The sequence below is a fragment of the Micrasema longulum genome, unplaced genomic scaffold, assembly GCF_059751315.1.
Source record: "Micrasema longulum isolate JH-2025_06_02 unplaced genomic scaffold, ASM5975131v1 h1tg002333l, whole genome shotgun sequence".
In the NCBI taxonomy this organism is placed as follows: domain Eukaryota; kingdom Metazoa; phylum Arthropoda; class Insecta; order Trichoptera; family Brachycentridae; genus Micrasema; species Micrasema longulum.
In genome coordinates this window covers 47470-69008 of record NW_028279483.1, presented here as the reverse complement: position 1 = coordinate 69008, position 21539 = coordinate 47470, and the positions used below count along the sequence as shown (strand labels likewise).

The following is a 21539-nucleotide window of genomic DNA, read 5'->3' as shown; positions in this document are numbered from 1 at the left end:
CGTTGGCGTTACGTCACGTCGACACCGTCCCCGCCGAGTGCTAATAAACTTGCGTACTATGGTGTGGGTGGGTAATGGGTAAAACCACTTAAACCAGCGATTGACAGGTCATAAGCCCTGTAGATGCCTAGACTTATATTACCTTCTCTTAAATGTTTTTCATCTCTGTTGTAATACGTGAATACTAGTACTTTAAAATTTATCTGGCGTTGTGCAGAGAAAATAATGATACCATTACCATCTCAATTTATTGCTTATTTAAAAAGTAAAATAAAACATGAAAAGACCCCATTGCACTCTCGGCATTTATCATATTCTAAATCAATCAAGTGGCACTTTTTTATTTTCAGTTCTTGATTTAAGGTTTCATGCCTCATCATCATCACTATTCTCCGCACTTAATTGTGTAGAGTACCGCATTGTTACACCAATTGTAGCGTATCTCGATTATCTGTTACAAGAAAATCAGTCTTACGCTTCTGGTGCCAGTTAGGAGACTACGAAATATTGCAATATCCACCTTTTAAACACCCATTTCATGTTGACCTTGCCAGGAATCAAACCCAGATAGGCGAGCGTCCTAACCATTAGACCACAAGGTGGTCAGGTTTAAATGAAATATAAAAACAAGTGTTTATTATTGATTATTTTTAACTAGCGGCACTGTCATTTATCATATTAGTGGTGATGCTATGAGAAATAATCTGGTGGGTGGTGTTTTTTTAATAAATATGTAAATAATATTTTTTTACATATTTATTTAAAAAAATATTAAATTGGTAAATACAGTAACTAGGAAAAATTTCTAACCACAGATTTTCATAACATGATATTGTTCTAACAAAAAAGTTCATGTATGTTTCATAAGAGGTTGTAATTATTTATTTTGTTTTCTTTTGACATTTAATATTTTTATCAAGTGAATCAATATTAATTATATTGAATTCACAAATGTTTTAGAATCATACCTGCCATTTTCCTCTCTATCTAAACTGCTTGAGTAAATTAAGTTCTAACTAAAATTATATATTTTTAATGTTTTCTTGGGCGTTATATCAATAGGAACATTAATTGTAGGGCAAAATTCTTATAAATTGTACGAAGAAATAATAAATATAAAAAAAAAAGCATAAACATTTTAAATGAATGTGCTTTGTCACAATTCAACAAATTAGAATGCCAACCATAAACACCCATTAAAATGAGAAAATGATTTAAAAAAACATATATTTCATAAAACTAAAAAAAAGGGGGATTAAATTACGAAACAAATATTATTAGAAAAAAAATAAGTCTCAGAAATATTGAATGATCTATTATTTTGTTCTACGTATATCCAATACCTAAATGTGCACTTATCAACAAAGCAATGTATCAACTTATGTAAAAATAAAACAATTGAACTCCATTTGTACCTCCAAAGTGAATCTTTTTTCAGTAATAATTTTGTCACTAATATACATTTGTCGATTTTGTTACCATTTGTAATGTAAAAAAATCTTGATCCAAGTGGTAATTTTTTATTGTTCATTTAATAGACCCATAAAATTATTTTTACCACAGTTGTGACAAAAAAGACTTGTTGCTCTGATGTTATGGGTATTTTTAATACACACAAAATATTAAATACATACTTGAATTAAATAGTTTCAATTTTTAATTATTTTTACACGGAAATGGGCGGTAAAACTGATTATTTTATTTCAATTTATAACCATAGATTTCAAGAAATCTAGGTACCATTCTGTAAAGGTGCTCCACACGCTTGCCAAGCATAGACAGGTGCAAGCGTGTGGATCAGACGTTTGGCTTACCTTGTGGACACTTGCGAGTGTTTGCGGGGGTTTGAGACAGTGTCAACATTTTGTGCACAGATCATATACTGTAGGTTTGAACCAATGAACGCTCAAGATTAACTGCTGCATTCGCAAGCGTGTGGATGCTGATTTAAACAAGCTAAAGCTTGCCGAGCGACTTGTGGCAAGCAGGTGGAAGTATCTCGACACCACTGTAAACTTACATGTATATGATTTTTCTTTTGTCTGCTTCTTAATCGATGTCAATTATTCAGTTTTATATGTTTAGCTACTTTGTTTCTGAATTTAAATATTAAACTTAAAAGACAAATGTCTATTCCGCATATTATTTCAGGCTAAGGTTACTTATTATATATTCAAAAAATTATCAAAAGAGTCCATTTTAATAAGTAAAAACTTTCAATGGCCGTTTTAGAACTTAAAATTAGGGTAGAAATTTATAAAGTTTTAATTTTTTATAAACATTTGACAGCTCACAGGTGCATACATATTAAGATCATAGAAAATGCAATGATTAGCAAATAAGTTTCTTACAAAGCTGGCCCCGATAGAAACTAGTCTATTAATTTGCCTATCTCTAAATATCAGAATTATTAATTCCAAGTACTACCAATTCAACACGAATTTACTTCAATTAATATTTTGTGTAGTAGTACATATATAATATTAGCAATGGAAACGTCTCTCTATTTGTGAACCCTTTATTTCAATTAGTTGTGATATAGGAGAATGTGTGGTATTGTGAGTATTTAAGTTTATTAGCCCCAACCAAGTATTATGAGCGCTGTGACCATCTTGTGTATAAAAAATGATTAAACCTGATCCATAGATAATGTAGTATTTTGAGTACAAATATGTGTTTTCACAGTTTTTTATAAATAAGTCTGCTTATATCAATAAAATACATCCAAACAATAATTGTGTTTAATTTTATATTTTACAGTCTAGCATACATGCGAAGAAGAGGCAGGAATAATATATATTATTACAATGAAGGCAGTTATTAGCTAATATGCCTCTGTCTTTCTTCCAGTATATTCCATCTAATGAAGGTCCAATACGTTCACAAACTGTGCTGACTATCTCTCGACCATTCCACAGATAGCCATTGATATAATGTTTTACAGGATAAGGAATTTATTTCATATCTATTTTGGTTGTTTATACACGTTACCAAAAAAACACTACCAAAGTGTCATTTAAAAAAAAAAACATTCATTTAATAATATGTAATAGTAATATAATTGAGACCTATATTTCCAAAGTGCACTTATTCCAGTACTTTGAAGAAAGTGAATGCCATTTTGAACACAATTTTTTTGAAGTACATAGAGAAACTAATTCCATAAAATCGAGGCCAAAAACCAGCTTTAAAGTGCGTGTTAGTTACAAACCAAACTTATTCCGAATTCTGTCACTAGCCACTGGGATTTCTTCCAAATCGACCAATTGTATATTCCGTCACGTGTTACAACAGATGAATATTTTAATTGAATAAATTTGAAAAGGAAAATAATTATTTTAAAAAAAATGTAAAACATTAATGGCTCACTGCGACATTCCCATTTTTTTTATCAAAAGCCACTTATTTTACATAAGTTAATTTCAAATATACTTTGTTTCCCGTTTCGCTTCCAAAAACAATTTACTCAAAATGCAAACATAAAAAAAACAACTTTGACAAAATTTACATATGTTTCCGATAAATCAAATCTGCACGGAGAAATATTCCAAGCCTTTGTGAATGGTTATGTCATTTCACGTCTAGATTACTGTAATGGAATATACGCAAAACTCCCAAAATACCAAACTGATAAACTTTAAATCGTTTTCAATGCGGCAGCAAGGCTTATTACGGGAGTAAAAAAATATTCTCACATCCTCAAGATTTGCACCAGTTAAAAAGCCTAGAGAGTATAAAATATAAGCTTTGCTGGACAGTATTCAAATCCCTACATGAAATAGCTCCAGAATACCTATCGGACCTCTGTATTAAGGAAAATGCATGTCAAAGAAAATCTGCTCTTAAATCAGCATTTGATTCAGGCAGAGGAAAACTTGTCAAAATCCGGCACTGCCCAAACACTAGGTTCAGAGATCGTGCTTTTGCCATTGCCGGCCCCTCTGTCTGGAACGAATTGCCTTCACACTTACGAATCATCCACAGTTCCAGTCAGTTCAGATCTCAACTGAAATCTCTACTTCTTTCGTTTGTCATACCCTCAATTTAATAATCAGAAAATATAAAATGTAATGTTAGCTTAGTAAAATGTAAGTTTACTTCTAAAATTGTAAGGCGCCCTTGAGGTGATTTTTCACAAAAATGGCGCTACATATATCAGCCAATTATTATTATTTCAATAATAAGATACACATTTCAATGTGTAAAATTTAATTTGCAATAAAATATAATTTGTAATAAAAAAAGATATCAAAAACTGATTTTCATAAATTGCCAAAAGTTTGCTTTAGTGGAATAAATGCACTTAAAGGTATTATTTATTCTATTTGTTTTTTTGTTAAATTCGGATGGAAATATTACACAGGCTCGGGATATCTCAAGTGATGTGTGTGAATGGGTACATCTATTTTTACATAAGAAAAGACCTATCCCACCATTGTCCTTTTTATAGTATGCTTTTTTTCTGTTTTTTTTTTCCACAGTACTGCATGGAATGTATCCACTGCGTAAAGAGGTTCCGGTGTGTACTCGTGTATTGAAAAAAAATCATTCCCAAAACTGTTAATAACACTCACAAACTTCAGAGAGTGTCAAAACAGTCATGAGTTTTTTATGAATTTATATATTTTTTTGCAGGGAATTTAGGATGGGAATTTGAAGCGACTTAAATAAATAAACCTAATTTGTTTCTGATTAATAAACAAATATAATTAAAGAAATTATTCACATTGTGTATCGATTTACATAATTTCTAAAGATTGTAACAGTAAAAATGACACGGGTATATCTAATGTTCGTGCTTCTGGGCCAACTCCTTTAGTTTGGCATCTTGATGAGCACGGATGGCGGCCGGGGAATTAGCTGAAATAAAATTATAGTTCATTAAAATAAGCCCTTACGCTATTTTATTTTGAATTATCTGAAGAGCAATTTGGCACCCTATGGGACAAACAGAACATATATTGTTACCACACCATACTTGTACCCAATGTTTGTTAGAAGCGCACTCGGCAGGAATAACTTGTTATGTCCGGGTGACGTGACCCCAACTGTGAGCCGTTTTGTATGAGATCATTTTTAAACCCGAAAATTATGAATAGAAACTTGTTTTTTTTTAAATTGATCTATCTGATATATCATTAGAACCTGCTCAAAATATTTTATACATTTTCAATGCTATTGTAATTCCATTTTTAAGAAACAATTATCCATTTTGTTTACACCAGACTTATCAAACTATGCCATCCAGTGTCGGGCCGACCGACCCATCTTTGACTCTTTTTTCTTTCAGAGAGAGAAAGACGTGAAGATGGGAAAGAGGAAAGAGCCCTCTCGGAGAAGGAGGCCTTCTTTCACTTCTTACTTTCTTTCTCCAAGAGGAAAAGGAGAGAAAGAGAAGGAATAAATTAACTGACTTAAAATTATGTATAAGGTGTTAACACGGAGATTGTATCTGTTTTTTCTAAATTTAAAGTTTATCAACAAAAGTAAAACATAATGGTAAAGGTTATTTTCATTTGAAAGAAAATTTTCTGCTCTACAAGACATTGTTTTTGCTTTTAAATTTTTTTGCACCACAACAGGCCAGGAAGCCCAATTATAGTGTTGAATTACGGTAAAGAACACTCAGGCTAGAAAAAAATCCATTTTGATTTTTGTATTCTCACCGGGAATCGAACCCGGAACCTTCCGTGCATGACCCAAGTGTCTGAACCACTACACCGCGGAGGCTGCTTCTTTTTGCTTTTATGTTACATATATTAATTTATTTGATTAAAAGTCTTCAAAATGAAATGTCAAGAAGACGAAAGTGATTATTTTTGACACCTCCTTCTGTTCAACTGGGAAACAAGTTGTGGTAAACGGAGTTCGAACCTCGGACCTTCTGATTCAGAGTCCGCAACACAAGCCACGGGTCCACAACCCATCTAATTTATTTATGCTATATTCTTTTAGTTAATACCTTAAGAGATTTAAAGGAACATTTCAATTACATGGCATATTATATCAGAATATTTATCAAGAACATGGCCTTCGTATTATTTATTAAAATAATTTTAAACCACGGTACAATGGAGTTTGAGGTTGTTTTTTCTTCATTGGCTTTTTTTCTCTCATTTCATGTGTATGGCATTGTTTGTTAAATTTTATTTTATTTAACCCTTAAATTACTTTAAAGATAAAAACGGCAACATATTATATTTGATTACAGTAGTACAGTTGTTTTTGTAAAATTGCAACTTAACACATTTGAATATGGTATACATTTAGTATATAGACAAAACCTAGAAAATTGTAGTCAACCATAAAATCTCTTTAGTTAATAAAAACTGATGTGCTAGAAAATTATGGCTCTTTTGGGTATTTGTGCGATCCATGGGATAACTGTCTCAACCAGATTGCAGAACAATTTATATTAAAAATATTTTGCGATAAGTCACGAAATAAACGGGTCCATAAATACCTAAGTTGTGAATGTACACTATGAATGGGAAGCTCGCGGCCATCCCAATAAGATAGTACTTGTAAATCCAGTTGTTCTGGATGTGGAACTTGAAAGGAAATTGGGCTATTTTTGCAGAAAATGTATAAGGGTATCTCATGGGGCGGCCTGCTGGAGCATCAGACATGATTGTTGGTTTATCTGGAAATGTCATCGTAATGTGAATTATGTAATAATCTAACATTAGGTTAGGCTTACATGTCGAGATAAAACGCGAAATAATCTATTAGATCATAAATAAATGCTTACTGGATTTTTGAGGAATTAAATTAAGAATAAAACAATATATTTCTGAATTTAGAAATAATCGATTTCCAAAATATTGCACGAAATCTAACCTGATCTGACCAAATCGAAAATCTGCAGAAACAAAATTCCAGAGACTCTGTAAATTCAGAAATCTGTGGAAATCGCCATAGACTGAAAATGTATATACTGGAAATCGATAACCACAGACTATTGTAACAAAATATAATAATTATATTTCTCTTTAGTTTTAATAGTTCTACATTATCTCTGTTTAGTTTGTTACAACCTTTTTTCCCCCGAGAGGTGTAATAATTGAATATAATTCAAATCTATGAGAAACTGTATTTAATTGCTGAGCAAACTTGATTTTTAAAAGTGGTAAGGTGGTAGAGAGGTGGAGAAAAGTAAAAACAGGTATATTGTTATGAATTTAAGTATATTAGTTAAAATGGTTGAAGGCATAAAACATAGCAGGTTATAAAACGAGAAACAACAAATAAAGTATATTAAAATTAATAATTTTAATTAAAACTATTATTCTACTAAAGGAAGGGAGGAAATAATTCTATTACTTAAGTGGGTGTTATGGATGCTGATGCTGATGATGGAGTCGGTTGATCTTGATCCCTTGGTGAAGTGGTGTTGGTTCCTGGGTGATGTTGACCCTGGCGGTGGCAGGCTGGCTGGTGGAATCAAGTGCTTGAAGGCTGCTTCAGTTGTAGATAGCTGGCAGCTAGTTCCCCAGGGGGAGGAATATACCCTCCACGTCTCTGTTGGTGACAAGGTCCAGAGTTCCTACGTCTCAGTGAGAGGACTTCCACGTCTCAGTGGGGACAGCGTAATTGCAAGGGATGCAAGAGACCAAATAACTCCCTAATACTGCTTATTTACTATTTTGATGGGTGCCTTGTGGTGGGAGGTTGTATCTCTCTCCCTATTGGTCGCAAGCTCCGGGCTACCCCTTTCCTTTGCCAGATTTAAATATGGAATTTAAATAATTTGATTTGGGGAATGAAATACCCACATAATATTAAGTATTCTTCACAATATCTTCTCCTTCCTTTTTCCTTTATTTTTAAAAACTATTTTTATTATATTTATTACACCGAACTTACAAGAATTACAATACTACTATACTAACAAGGACAACGGGTTTTATTTACATTAGAATATCTTTACATACATTTGAATATCCTTACATACATTTTTATTGATAATATTTATACATTGGGAATGTTAACTATGATAATGATTAACCGAAATACTTAATTAAGAGTTCTTATAATTACAACATAATGAATTGGAAAAAATAAGGTCAGGTCAGTTTACTATATATTATAATTTATGATACGGAGGGTGTATATGGACGGATGAAGTCAATTATGAGCATGGACGATTATTATATATTTCTGAAGATGAATGTTGTGTTAAAGTCAATTAAAACATAATTTAAAAAAAGATAATTAACTAATTTGGATAATTTATTTATACATAAACATTTTTTTAATTGGTGCTCTCTGTGAGATAGCCGGCGAAGCTCTTTCTGTTTTTTCTAAATTTATCTAGGAGTCCCACCTTTCTCCCACAAAATGATAATTATTTACAATATTTATCGTTAGATGGTGCTAGTGGTACTAAATATAACTTATCACCGGCCCTTGGACTTGTGACGTACGTCGGTTTCTATTATCGAGGTTGACGAGATTATCCCTTCGCTTTTGTCAACACGGATGGTTAGGGTCGGCGGTCAGCTTTCAGATAGCGAGATTAGCTCCGTCGGCCGAGTACCGGGTTAACTTCTTTTGTTATTGATTTACCGTTACACATTAGGCTGCGGTTAGGTATGCAGAGTTAGTGAGCGAATTTTTTAAGAAAAATGACCCGTGATCCCTGTGCTTCACAGGTAGCTGTCACGATTGAACTTTTTATGTGTCAATATACAATTTCTCCGTATAAAATGTTCGAAGTTTTAAAGCTGATGGTAATTTTTCATCACCCGCAAAATAGCAGAGTATCAAGTTGATGCAACGCGGATCTAGTACAAGTACAATAGGTATTGCATGATGGCTTTTGCCATAAAAAAAACCTTTTGGTATGGCGAATGTGGCGCCCTTTTAGGACAGCGTTTCCCAACCACCGCACTACGGATTATTTAGCCTATTTCTCTCTGTTCATGTTTACCTTTCTTAAATAAAAATAAATACAAAAAAGTCCCCAACATTAATTCGAATTTTATTTTTGGGAAAACACTTGAAACAATAAATTGATTACGTGGCTATAATTTCCAGGGAAGAGAAAGGGAGGAGAAATAAAAAATACTTTTCTTTTCTAAATTTGATCTTTCTTTTCGATGTTCACTTAGTTGAAAATATTTATTAATTTAACGTGCATTACTTAAGTTTTTAACAATTTTATGAGAAGTTTTAAACAAATAGATTGAATCAATTGCTGAAGGTGTGCCTAGTTTTTAATACTTTTTTGACTAATAGTAATGAATAGCAAATATTAACACCCGAATTTTGATTCATTACTTACACACGTCATGTAAAATGTTATAAATCAACTCGACACTCACGAAAACACCCTTAGAATATATGCCATCCATATATATTTGATTTTTTTACACTGTAATCAGTAAGAGAATTCTTCAGTAGGGAGGTTTTATTTATTGTACAGCGCCCTTGAGGTGATTTTCACAAAAGTGACACTATATAAATTATCCACAATAATAATAATAGTCGGTGTTGCATAAAATAAAACCAACACCGTAGGTATTGATAAAACCCTTTGACATTTAGGTTTGTCGATGGTTTTGACGGAGATATACCAATAACCAATAAAAAATAATCTTTGTATCAATCTGTCATGTTAAGTACATATTTTTCATCTATGATGTTAACTAGACATTTCTGAAATGACGTATTCTTTGTGATTATATTGATAAAAACACAAAATAAGTTTACTTATTTACTGCATTACTATTATGATAAACAATGGCGTCTTTAAAAGTAGCCGTCCGAGTGCGCCCATTCAACCAAAGGTGAGACCAACATAATAATGTATAATGTGTAATGAGGACATAAATAATTTAAGTTTACTTACAACCCTTTACTTTAATTTGTAATTTTCAGGATAACGATAATTTCAGATACTAACTTGTACCAATAAAAAAACAACCAAAGTATCGTAATTCTAGATTTTACGTACCGAATTGTGTGTTTTAAATATAATAACAGACTTACATACCGAATTGTGTGTTTTAAATATAAAATTTGTGATTTTCAACAAGATTTTTTGCACTTCGTTTTATTCAATTAGTTATGTGTAATAGATTGTAGTTATCAATTAAGTATTTATCGATGTATTTTTGTTTATAATTTGTGATTTGTTATCAGATTATTAATTTACCAACTGCTTTAAGTATGGAAAACTCATGTTTCTAGTAAAACACGCATAAGCATGTAAATGTCAAAAAATCTTATCAACAGACAAAAAAAAAACATGTTTGTAAGTTATATGTAACTGATTTACGAATCGTTTTAAATTGTCTTTCAGAGAATTAGATATGAATGCAAAACTAATTGTGGAAATGGATGGAAAAAAAACTCGACTCCATACATTTAAAGTAAGTAATCATTTATTATTAATAATAACACATTATTTATAATACACTAAAATTAGACTTATGAAAACTACTACAAAAATGTACTAATGCATTAATGATGAAGCTAAAATAATAATTTGTGTACGTCCAAACGTTTGAAAACAGATATTAAATTTTGCCTCCTAGGGAGTTTATCAAAATTGATAGATATTTCAATATAAATGGAGAACTAGTGGACTTAATAATTTAAGAAATATGGATGTTCAATATATTTATTTATTTAGCTTTTTGTACATAATGTTATTTGTACATTGGCGGGCTTATTGCCAAATGGCAATTTCTTCCAACCAACCAATAAAATAATAGTTTTATTTTTATAATTCAAGTTACAGAACATATTCAATAGAAAATGAAGATTAAAAAGCTAAAGATATATAAAAATATAAATAAACATATTTGTTTATAAATTACCTTAAATCAAAACTATTAACAATATTTTGAGTTTGTCCAAATTTTTGTAGACAATGACTGGATTCAACTCCCTGGGGAGCTGTTTATATTAACATATAAGAACAGAGATGAAGAACATTTAAGAAAAGGTAATATAGAAGTCTAGGCATCTACAGGGCTTATGACCTGTCAATGGCTGGTTTAAGTGGCCACTTTACACACTGTGTAACATTCACCATTCTGCCTATATTTGAACATCCAAATTCCTTTCCTCCTGAAAATGTTATTTTTTCAAAAAAATAACATTTTCAGGCGTTGCCTAGTATGTAGGTGAAATAATTCAATTAGATGAATCTCACCTGCATAAATAAAGGTTTCAGCTCTTTAACTTCACAAACATCAACAGACGAAAGATTTGAAGGAATATAGATGTTCAAATATAGGCAGAATGGTTAATGGTGAATGTTACACAGTGTGTAAAGTGGCCACTTAAACCAGCCATTGACAGGTCATAAGCCCTGTAGATGCCTAGACTTCTATATTACATTTTTTTTAATGTTCTTCATCTCTGTTGTAATATGTTAATCAAAACTATTACTCAATATAGGCAGAATTATGAATGTCACAGTGTGTAAGGTGATCACTTAAACCAGCCAATGGCAGGTCTCAATTCCTATAAATGCCTAGAATTCAGTATTCCCTTTTACAAAATGTTCTTCATCTCTGTTGTATTTTTTATCTATAATAGTACAATGTGGCATATGAAGATAGCCACAAGTAATTTGATTTCATAAATAACAATGAAGTCCGAGAACGAATGCAGCAGCCTCTTATATCAAGCGTTTTGAGGGTGCGGAGGTGGACCCGGCTTGGACACCTTAACCCAAGTTGCCTCTTCTTCACACCTGCGGGCTCCCGCCGCCCTGGAAGGTCGTCGATGACGATCTTTCGGCTTTTTTCGGCAGAATGGAGGGAAGTGGAATTAACGTGGGAGCAGGCGAGAGTGCTGGCTAGCGATACGGAGCGGATGTGGAAAAAGAAAAGATAAAGAAATCCTATAGATTCACAGTGCAAATTGCAGAAAACCCAATCATTTTAGAATGTTATTTTGTGTTACAATAATATTATGGTACATTGAATAAGGTGTTTAATTGTAATTGTGGATGTATTATTTCAATTTTCTAGAATTCTTCAACCTTGGATCAGGGACAGAATGACACAGCAAGGGAGCGTTCAAAAGACTTTACCTTTGACCACTCTTATTGGTCGTATGACAGCAAAGATGGTCACTTTACTTCACAAGAGCAGGTAGCTACAAAAAATAATATGTTCTAAATAATGTAAAATGTTTCCCTCGACACGGGACACCCAAGTGAGGGAAAATTATCTTTAATGTATAAGAATAAATAAATTCAATTAAATGTAATTTGTATAATACGGTCGAACTTGGTTATAACGATCACATATAATGAGGAAACATTAGTTGACATTTTAGATTGTGGTTTTCTCCATACATTTATTCACTTTTATTACGAGCTGCTTCTCGGACATACAGAACAAAAATATTGTCAAAAGTTGATCAAAAACTCTTCAATTGTTTAAAAACATCGTTTTCGAATTAAGAACCCAAGCAATAAAATCCAAATGGGGGACTAACTTATCACCGATGCCGCTGGGCGTTGGGATCGGTTTACTTTTATGATACTATGTATGTGTCTAAGTACCTGATTGGTGTTTTTGCCGTCAACATCGACAAAGTATCACACATATGGTTGAAATTGCGTGTAAAAAATCCAAGCTTTAGGAACTTAGTAAGTACAGCCTCGGCACCTCACTGCAATTTAAAACTTCTTTTGTATTTTATGAATAACATCCTTGCTTTGGGGGATTTTAGAATGTTTTTTTTTTAAATGTTCTAAGGTCAATTCATAATGAACATTACGAGTGGGTGATGTCAGATAAGTTAAAACCTAACCCTTGAATTGTAAACATGACTACTAACAAGTGGAATTGTTTCGATTTACAAAAAAGTGTCTATTATTTGTAAAATTGAACATGGCGCGAAATATGCTGCGCGAAAAAGTTTTCTCTATCCTTATCACATTGTCAACATTGTGAAAAAATAATAATTTATCTGAATTTGAAAGTGGTATGTTCGTAATCATTTTTTATAATTTTCAATGGTGACAATATGCAATGGCGATTCGATTTAAAAACATTTCTATGGTATAACGAGTAATGCTTATAACGAGCAAATTCAGTCGGTCTCATCTTTCTCGTAATAAGCAAGTTCGACTGCATTTTAAAATCAAAATAAGGTCATTCTGTTTTTAATTGGTAGCGTCCTTTAAATTTTAGTCATTGCCTTTATGTTCTATTCATGTCAAAATACATATTTCAAAAATGTAAATCTCAGTGTATTAAGAAGAGATAAAAGGAAAAAACTCTTTACGAGAAATCAATGCGCATATAAATGTTTATCCTAAACCAAGCTTATACACAGTTTCATAAAAAATACATTGAATTTGTGTATGTTTAAAAAAATCTTTATTTATTCCTCAATATCAATATCGTCCCCTTCAAAGTAATCGCCATCGGATATAGTACACTTATGTCAGCGTTTTTCCTGTCCTCAAAACATTTCTGGAATGTACATTTAGGTATGGTCTTTAGCGATTTGGTCTTTATCTCCTCTATGGTTGCGAAACGTCATCCTTTCATAGTCCTCTTTATTTGTGGGAACAGGAAAATGTCGGCTGGGGCATTGATGCGGGCATATTTTTGGTCAAAAAGCCGCAAACAAGCCACGGGGTGTGAGCGGGCGTCTGTCATTTTTGCTCAGAATTATCTTTAAAAATTTGCAGATTGCTCTAAACAGGTCTTACTACGTTTGTCTGTCAAAAACTGACTACGCATCCAAAATGGCTGAAAAGGGACAGATTAATCGAAAACATGTATTCCAAATCTAGGAAAAAAAATATGCTCTCATAATTATGTAATTAAATAAAAAACTTAAATATTATGTGTATTTTTTTTTATCAAATCTCGTATACAGAATCGATACAGGCCATACGTGAATATGGAAGTCAAGTCAAGACAGATAATTAGTTCTGTAAATGCCCAAATTTACTATTTCCCAATAGCTTATTCCCATGTTTTTATTGAAAAAAATATCCCATATTGATTTTAATCCCGTCCAGAATTCGTCTATAAAGATTTGTGCTTACCCAAAATATTGTTAATATTTTTATTGAATTTCTTTATTTTCTTTGCAGGTGTTTGCAGATTTGGGAGTAGACGTAATAGACAGTGCATTTGAGGGATATAATGCCTGTGTTTTTGCCTATGGACAAACCGGGAGTGGAAAGACCTTTACCATGATGGGTTCATCGGTAAAATATTTCTTTATGTAAATGTTATCAATCAATTGTCAAAATCAGAACATTAAAACCAAAAAATTCACAAACGTGTTAGTAATTAAACCCACAAAGGCTTTACCTGTTGCAAAATAGAAAAAAATATTTATAATTAAGAGTGCTAAGACAACATAGTATTGATTTATGTAAACCCTCGGTGGGCTCTTACAATAAATGTTTTAAAAATACCTATATTATTTCGCGGGGTAATTACTTCATTTAATCAAAAATTTTGAGTTGGCTACTAAAAGCACATATTTGTATACTCGATGAATGCAACAAATTGGCAAGTCGTGATGCATTTAAATGATATTATGATATTTGAATGCATGACTCGTCTATTTGTAGCATTCATGCAGGAAGATACAAATAATATGTGTTTTTATTGGCTAACTCATCGTTCTAATATATCCAACATTAAATCAATTGTGAAACCATATACGCTGCCCGTTGTACAAAGCTTTATCACAATAAAATAATTTATTGTGATAACGATTTTGGAAAGTAACAATTAAATTGCAATGTTAATATTTACAATAAAAATGAGTTCAAATTCACTTCAATAGAATATAATATAATATTTTGATAGCATAATAAGTTTTCAGAAAAAAAAGAGGAAATGTGGTAAAAAGAATTGAAAAGAAGAGAAAAACACACAAAAATGACAGAGAATTGTAACCATGATTTGTCAGCAATTACATTAATAATGATCTTCATGATATTCAACAATATCTTTTTTATTTTAAGGAATGCCAAGGTCTGATACCTCGAATCTGTCGCAGTCTATTTTCCCGTGTTGCCGCTGGTAAGGAAAACGGAGCCTCGTACAGAACAGAAGTCAGCTACTTGGAAATTTATAATGAAAGGGTCAAAGATCTCCTCGGAGGTGATGCCGGCCACTCTCTCAAGGTCAGGGAGCATCCTCGGTTGGGGCCGTATGTTCAGGATCTCTCCAAACACCTGGTATCGGATTATGATGACATTCAGGTAAGATACTATCATTCTTAGTATCGGTGCCCGGCCGGATGAAGAATATTATTCTGAGTGCTTTTGACTCGACGACTACTCTCAGGTAAAAAAGTGGTTGGCGTGATCGCCTACCATGCTTGAGATCCTGGGTTCGAGTCCTGGCAATATGAACATGAAAAAATATTTTTAGTTCAAAAACGTTGACATTTTTAAATGTCGAATATGTTTTGTATTTTATATTCTGTTTTGAGGATTGTTATTACATCATTAATGGTCACACACATTTATATACATATTACAAATAAATAGAATAGAGCTATTGATTTAAAAAAGCATGTGTAAACTTTAACAAATATCAAATACTTTGTGATTATCAATATAATATGGTTTGAATATATATTACACTGGAGTACTTAGTTAGTGGAAAATGTTTGGATTTTTAGCCGTTTTAATTCTTAAATGAATAATTTTGTGAATATTTTAAAGGAATGCATGCACCGCGGCAACTTACATCGCACAACAGCCTCTACACAGATGAATGACGTATCCAGCAGATCTCACGCAATCTTCACCATAACTTTTGTGCAGGCCGTGTTCTTACAACACAATAACATGCCAAGTGAAACAGTCTCCAAAGTGCACCTGGTTGACTTGGCCGGAAGGTAAAGTGCAATTAACATATTTTATGTCCATAAATATGTCCATATTTCTTACCCTTTTGTACTCAACTTTAACTTAATAACTGTAACCTAATTCAGTTCATGTTAATATCTGTGTTAGGATTTTGCCAATATTATCTTGATAATTTGATGTACCTGTGTGCTTTGGAACACGAATTATTTTTCTTTCGTTGTTTGAGTGCGTGTTGTATTAGTCAAATCCTGTGAATGATTCCTAGGTGTATAGGAGTTTAGTATTTATTATTTTTTTATTACTATGTTCTTCCCTTCAAAGCGCGATCCGGGAAGTATTGCCACCCGCTGCCCTAGTTCTTGTATGTTCAATAGACCATTTTGCAAATGTTACAAAAGTCATTTTATTTATTTTTAAAGTCAAATAAGTCAAATCAGTAAGTAGAGATTGGCATTAAAAAAATGCTGAAAATATTATTTACTAATGGAAAAAATAATAATTCTTTAGGTAGCTATCCACGTAGATGGACGCATAATAAGATAATGAACATATTGGGATTCATAACTCAATTTTCTAAAAATGGTCTGTTGAACATAAAAGAACTAGGGCAGCGCACTGTATTGCTCTGTGTGAGAGAATATTATGATTTTGTTTTAGTGAGCGCGCTGATGCGACGGGGGCGACGGGACAGCGTTTGGTAGAGGGAGCTCACATCAACAAGTCCCTGGTTACTCTTGGCTCTGTGATATCGGCCCTGGCGGAGTCCTCCCTCATGCAGAACACCAACTCGATGGGAAGTGCGCACAAGAATAACAAGGGAGCCAAGAGTGTTTTCATCCCATACAGAGACTCTGTACTCACCTGGTTACTCAAAGATTCGCTCGGGGGAAATTCCAAAACAATAATGATCGCAGCTGTAAGCGCTCTCCAAAAATATTTTAGTTTTAGTAATTTTTTTATGTATTTTCATTCGCAAATATTTGATTTATTTTTGATGTTTTTTATTTGTTCTTTAGATAACATACAGTCGTACAAAAAGACAATGAACTCATATTTAAAATACATAGACCAATTAAGTTATCATAAATTAGTTACATACCTACTTACTAAAAAATATGAGGCAAGAAAAAAGAAAAAGTGTAGAAAAAAAAAAATGGAATGTATAAATCTCTTATATGCATGCATTCTACTACTAAAGATGTCTATTTGATGACAATAGTTTTTATATTATGTACATGCTTGTCTAATGAAAAATTCTGTGCGTAGTAGATTAATATTTTTGCACGTAGGTACGTGGAAAAGTGAAGTTGTCTAGTACAATGAAGAGGACAGCTTAATCCAATGTTTCCAATTAGGTATGGTGAGTCTACAAAACTATGCAAGATTTTGTAAAGGAAAACTTTCGAAAAGACTCATCTTTTGTAACGATTCATTATTAACGTTACCAAAGCGATATTAAATGTTTTTATGATATTTTTTGGATACATTCAATCTGATTAATATAAAGTTCCTATTGAGGTTGCCATGCTATTGAAGCAAATTCCAATTTACATTTTTTAAGACATAAGTCACAACTTCATGTGACTAAAGTCCTGTGTTGAGTTGGAACAAATAATATGCTGCAATAATATAGTGAAACAATCAACTCAAATAGTTGAAAAACCATCAAGGAGTTTCCAATTCAAATCTCCCCCCCCCCCCAAAATCCAGCCCTGAACCTCTCTTGACATTTGATTTTGGCCTTGAGAGCTTAATAAAATCATTTTATTTTAATGAATCCGAGAAATATTCTTAGAATAACCGAAAATATTACGATTTTTGAGCTGTTTTTAGTTAGTTGAAAAAAGACATTACAGGGTTCGAAATTCGGATCTCTGCCTTTGACTTGGAGTCTTTAACACTTTACATATTTTATTTTATTTTATTTATTTTATTTTATTTTATTTTGGAAAGCCAACAGATTACAATATTTATTAATTACAGTGTAGGTTAAATTATATATTAAGATCCAATTACAGGCCTTCTCGTAAGCTAAAAGATAAATATTACTAATAAGAAGTTAAGAATAGATATTAAATTTAGATATGTATGTACATTTTACAGTGCGGATAACATAATAATAAGTATACATACATATGCAGCGAGTATAACATTTGCGATAATTATTGAGCCTTATAAGAAGAACAACTTAATTGAAGAAAATAATAATTATAAAAATAAAATAAAAAACTCAAAAACTAAAATAAAATAAAGTGTTTATAATAATTAACCAAATATCAAACTCACATACACATGTACATGTACATATCCATACACAATCTAACTGCACAGGTAGGTATTTCGGTTAAATAAGATATTATATAAGAGAATATTAAAAAACATATTTTTTAAAAAATAAAAAATAAAAAAAATTAGTGAAACATAAATTGATTTTCAATTACTTTTCTAAAATTGTTGAATGTTATATTATTAATATCAATATGGTTAAATTTATTGTTATACAGATTGCAAGTTCTACATATATAAGAATTTTGGCAAGCATTAGTTTTATATTTAAAAATATGAAATTGGTTTTTGTCATTACTATTAGAAAAACTTTTTTTTATTGAATTTTTCTAAAAAATAAAATAGACCGAATCTTGTTAAAAAAAAAACTCTTTTTGGAGCTATATGAATCTCATATTTTGTATATAATACTTTTTCATAACCTTACTTCTAAATTCAAACCCTTAGATAAAAATAATACTGTGGTGTCTAGTTTTACACATTTCTTCAAATTGATGCTAAGAAAAATGTTATTGTATAAATTATTTTACATTGGAAATCAAACCTCGGACCTTAGGCATGGTAGGCAAAAGCTCTTACCAGTAAACCACAATGTGTACTAATCTCCACTTGATTTTCTTCTTCAAGATTTTTACCTGAGAGTATTAACCATTGAGTTCAATGAGGATTCAGCAGAAATCAGTAAAAGACTCACAGCAGCCAAAAAACATAGGTACTTTTCTTTGCTGCCAGTGTTCAAATCAAGTAACGTCCGCAGAACAAACCAAAATTACCATTTACAAAACAAAACAAACAAACATACGTACTGTATTGACTTATGGGTGTGAGGCGCTAACACTGACAGTGAAGATGGCTGAAATGCTGAACATTTTTGAAGGAAAAGTACTCCGAAGAATCTGTGGAGCAGTGAGAGAGAATATTCAGTGGCGCATTCGATATAACGAATAACTGTATAATATACACCAGGCCCCGAGCATCTCGGCACATATCGAATTCCTTAGATTAAGATAGGCCGGACATGATGGGAGGATAAAGTGTGAGAAAGGATGCAGCCCAGTTTCTCCAGGTGGCAAATTGGAAGACGACGGCTGACGATAGACAAAGTTGGAGGCCAAAGCTCGATATGGGCTGTAGCGCCATCGAAGAGAGAGAGAGACAGCTATCGAGTCCAGGGTACTGTTTATATTTCACTATAGCTGTGACAGGGGAATAAATTATAAATACTTATAGATACTTTAGTGTTTGGTCCCTGGACTGGTAAGATTAATCATCTTACCTTCATGTAACAAAAATGATCAAGATATGCTGCGGTTGGTGTACCTATGCAGTACCCTATAGACCATTAGGTGCCGAAAGGGAATAATGAAAAATGTATAAATTTATGTGTTGCAACTTATGGATTGTATATGATAATCTGTTTTACTTTCACAGATATCGCCCGCTGACTGCAACTACGGGGAAACCCTCTCAACACTTCGGTATGCAAACAGAGCTAAGAATATCATCAACAAACCGACCATCAATGAAGATCCTAATGTCAAATTAATCAGAGAGCTCCGCGAGGAGATTGACAAACTCAGGTCTCAAATCGGACTTCATGTTGTAAGTTTCATTGTTTATTATTCATTGAAAGGTTTATTATTATTATTTATCTGGTTAATGTTCTATTATCACTGTTGATTAGATTTCTGTTATATTTTTACTGTGCACATTTTATTTCAAATATTTAATATTATCTTATTCTTAATTAGTAAATATGTATTTTAACTATTAATTGCTAATCGAAACATAAAATTATTTATTAATCTGTTAACTAAATTATATTGTACCATAAAAATTTATTACTATTATTATTTAATTTTTACTATCAAAATTAATTACTAAAGAAATAAATTAAATTAAAATTTATTTCAACAGAGAGGGAAAACATTATTGAGGAGGAAATATTTAAGTCTAGGCATTTACAGGGCTTATGACCTATCATTGGCTGGTTTAAGTGGCCACTTTACACACTTTGTAACATTCACCATTCTGCCCATGTTTAAACATCCACATTTCCTCAACTCTTCCGTAAAGTGGCCACTTAAACCAAACAATGACAGATCTTAAGCCCTGTAGATGCCTAGACTTCCACATTCCCTTCTCAATAATGTTTTCCCTCTCTGTTGAAATAAATTTATATATGAATAACTCCCTAGGGAGTAAATTCAGCCAGTCTGCAAGCATTTGGACATACTCAAACATTGTTGAAATAAATTAAAATTCAAGACACGTGATCTTAACTTCCCTACACCATGTATTATTAAATAACTTATCTGTATTGTATTTCGTGACACTTATAAATTTTTATTATGTATTTTGTATATTGATGTGTTTTAATATTTATAAATGAATTGATTTTAGTATAGGAAAGTCCTGACTTAATACAGAATTTTCTAACAAGTCGGGACATAAAAAAATATAATTGTGCTATAATAAATTTGTGTATTAAATAAATAAAATTTAAAATAACTTGATAACGCCTAAAAAAAACGATCCCCAGTAAGATCACATTCATCGAATAACGCCTGGGTTTTTTTAGCTGTAATTAGGTATTTTGGGGTGCAAAAAAGTGGTTTAGGAATTGAAGAAATATGGAAGCTTAAACATTCGCATTGTGTGAATGTTACGCAGTGTGTAAAGCTTTTAAAACAAGCTAATTAAAACATATACAACACTCATTCTTAAGCTAAATTAGTCATGGATGCTTAGCTCGCAAATGCCTACAGGTAAACTATCGATTACATTGTCATCTTAGATTACTATAATAGTCCGCGCGAGTACTCTAGTGTTAAACATCCACATTTCCTCTTCTTTTTTTGTCAGTTTGGTAAAATTAATTTTGTTTTCCTATTTGTTTAGGACCTTATTCACAACGAGCCCCAGGTGCTGGCCACCTTGCAGAGGAAGGAGGCCCAGGAGAAGGTCCTGACGGAGAAGTGGACGGAGAAGTGGCGCGAGACCCAGCAGATCCTGCAGGAACAGAAGGCCCTCGGCCTTAGGAAGAGCGGACTCGGGGTAGTGCTGGACTCGGATATGCCCCATCTGGTGGGAATTGATGACAACCTGCTTTCTACAGGAGTGACACTCTACCATCTCAAGGTATGAAGTTTTTTACAAAATACGATGTAAAAGATTTTTCGTAGCTCAAAGTGTTGTCAATTCAAATGACACACCTTTGACCTTTCTTTCCTCATGACCATATTGCAATTACACAAATGGTAGCAAAAACTTGTATTAAATTCAGTTACAAAAATCTGTTTACGTTACGGTAGTTTTGTAAATTTTATAACATCAATTTCGATTATTATTTTTAAAAGTGACTGTACTCCGACACCCTTCATACGAATCACCAAAATATTAATCGCATAATCAATTAACCCAGCTTACT

At 32.3% G+C, this 21539-nt stretch overlaps 2 protein-coding genes across 3 annotated transcripts in view; one reads left to right on the top strand and one right to left on the bottom strand.

The window, feature by feature from the left end:
* Nucleotides 1–4681: 4681 nt before the first annotated feature.
* On the bottom strand, nucleotides 4682–6965 carry roh (reduction of Rh1). Of its 2 annotated transcripts, none has more exons than XM_088240034.1 (3): nucleotides 6841–6965; nucleotides 6464–6643; nucleotides 4682–4860 (listed from the first exon to the last, which is right to left on the bottom strand). In XM_088240034.1, the coding sequence occupies exons 2-3, from the start codon at nucleotides 6627–6629 to the stop codon at nucleotides 4787–4789; spliced, it is 240 nt and encodes a 79-aa protein (XP_088096160.1). In that variant the 5' UTR covers nucleotides 6630–6643; nucleotides 6841–6965; the 3' UTR covers nucleotides 4682–4786. The 2 variants fall into 2 exon arrangements, with proteins under 2 accessions (XP_088096160.1, XP_088096161.1); XM_088240035.1 differs by having other exon boundaries at nucleotides 6752–6885.
* Nucleotides 6966–9565: 2600 nt separating this feature from the next.
* Klp98A (kinesin-like protein 98A) overlaps nucleotides 9566–21539 on the top strand; it is a 39434-nt gene continuing 27460 nt past the window's right edge. The window contains exons 1-9 of the mRNA XM_088240044.1: nucleotides 9566–9791; nucleotides 10307–10376; nucleotides 11991–12113; nucleotides 14081–14197; nucleotides 14969–15208; nucleotides 15677–15852; nucleotides 16481–16739; nucleotides 19541–19711; nucleotides 21011–21250. Coding sequence (XP_088096170.1) covers nucleotides 9745–9791; nucleotides 10307–10376; nucleotides 11991–12113; nucleotides 14081–14197; nucleotides 14969–15208; nucleotides 15677–15852; nucleotides 16481–16739; nucleotides 19541–19711; nucleotides 21011–21250 — 1443 coding nt within the window. The 5' untranslated portion in view covers nucleotides 9566–9744. The remainder of the gene's footprint in view (nucleotides 9792–10306; nucleotides 10377–11990; nucleotides 12114–14080; nucleotides 14198–14968; nucleotides 15209–15676; nucleotides 15853–16480; nucleotides 16740–19540; nucleotides 19712–21010; nucleotides 21251–21539) is intronic.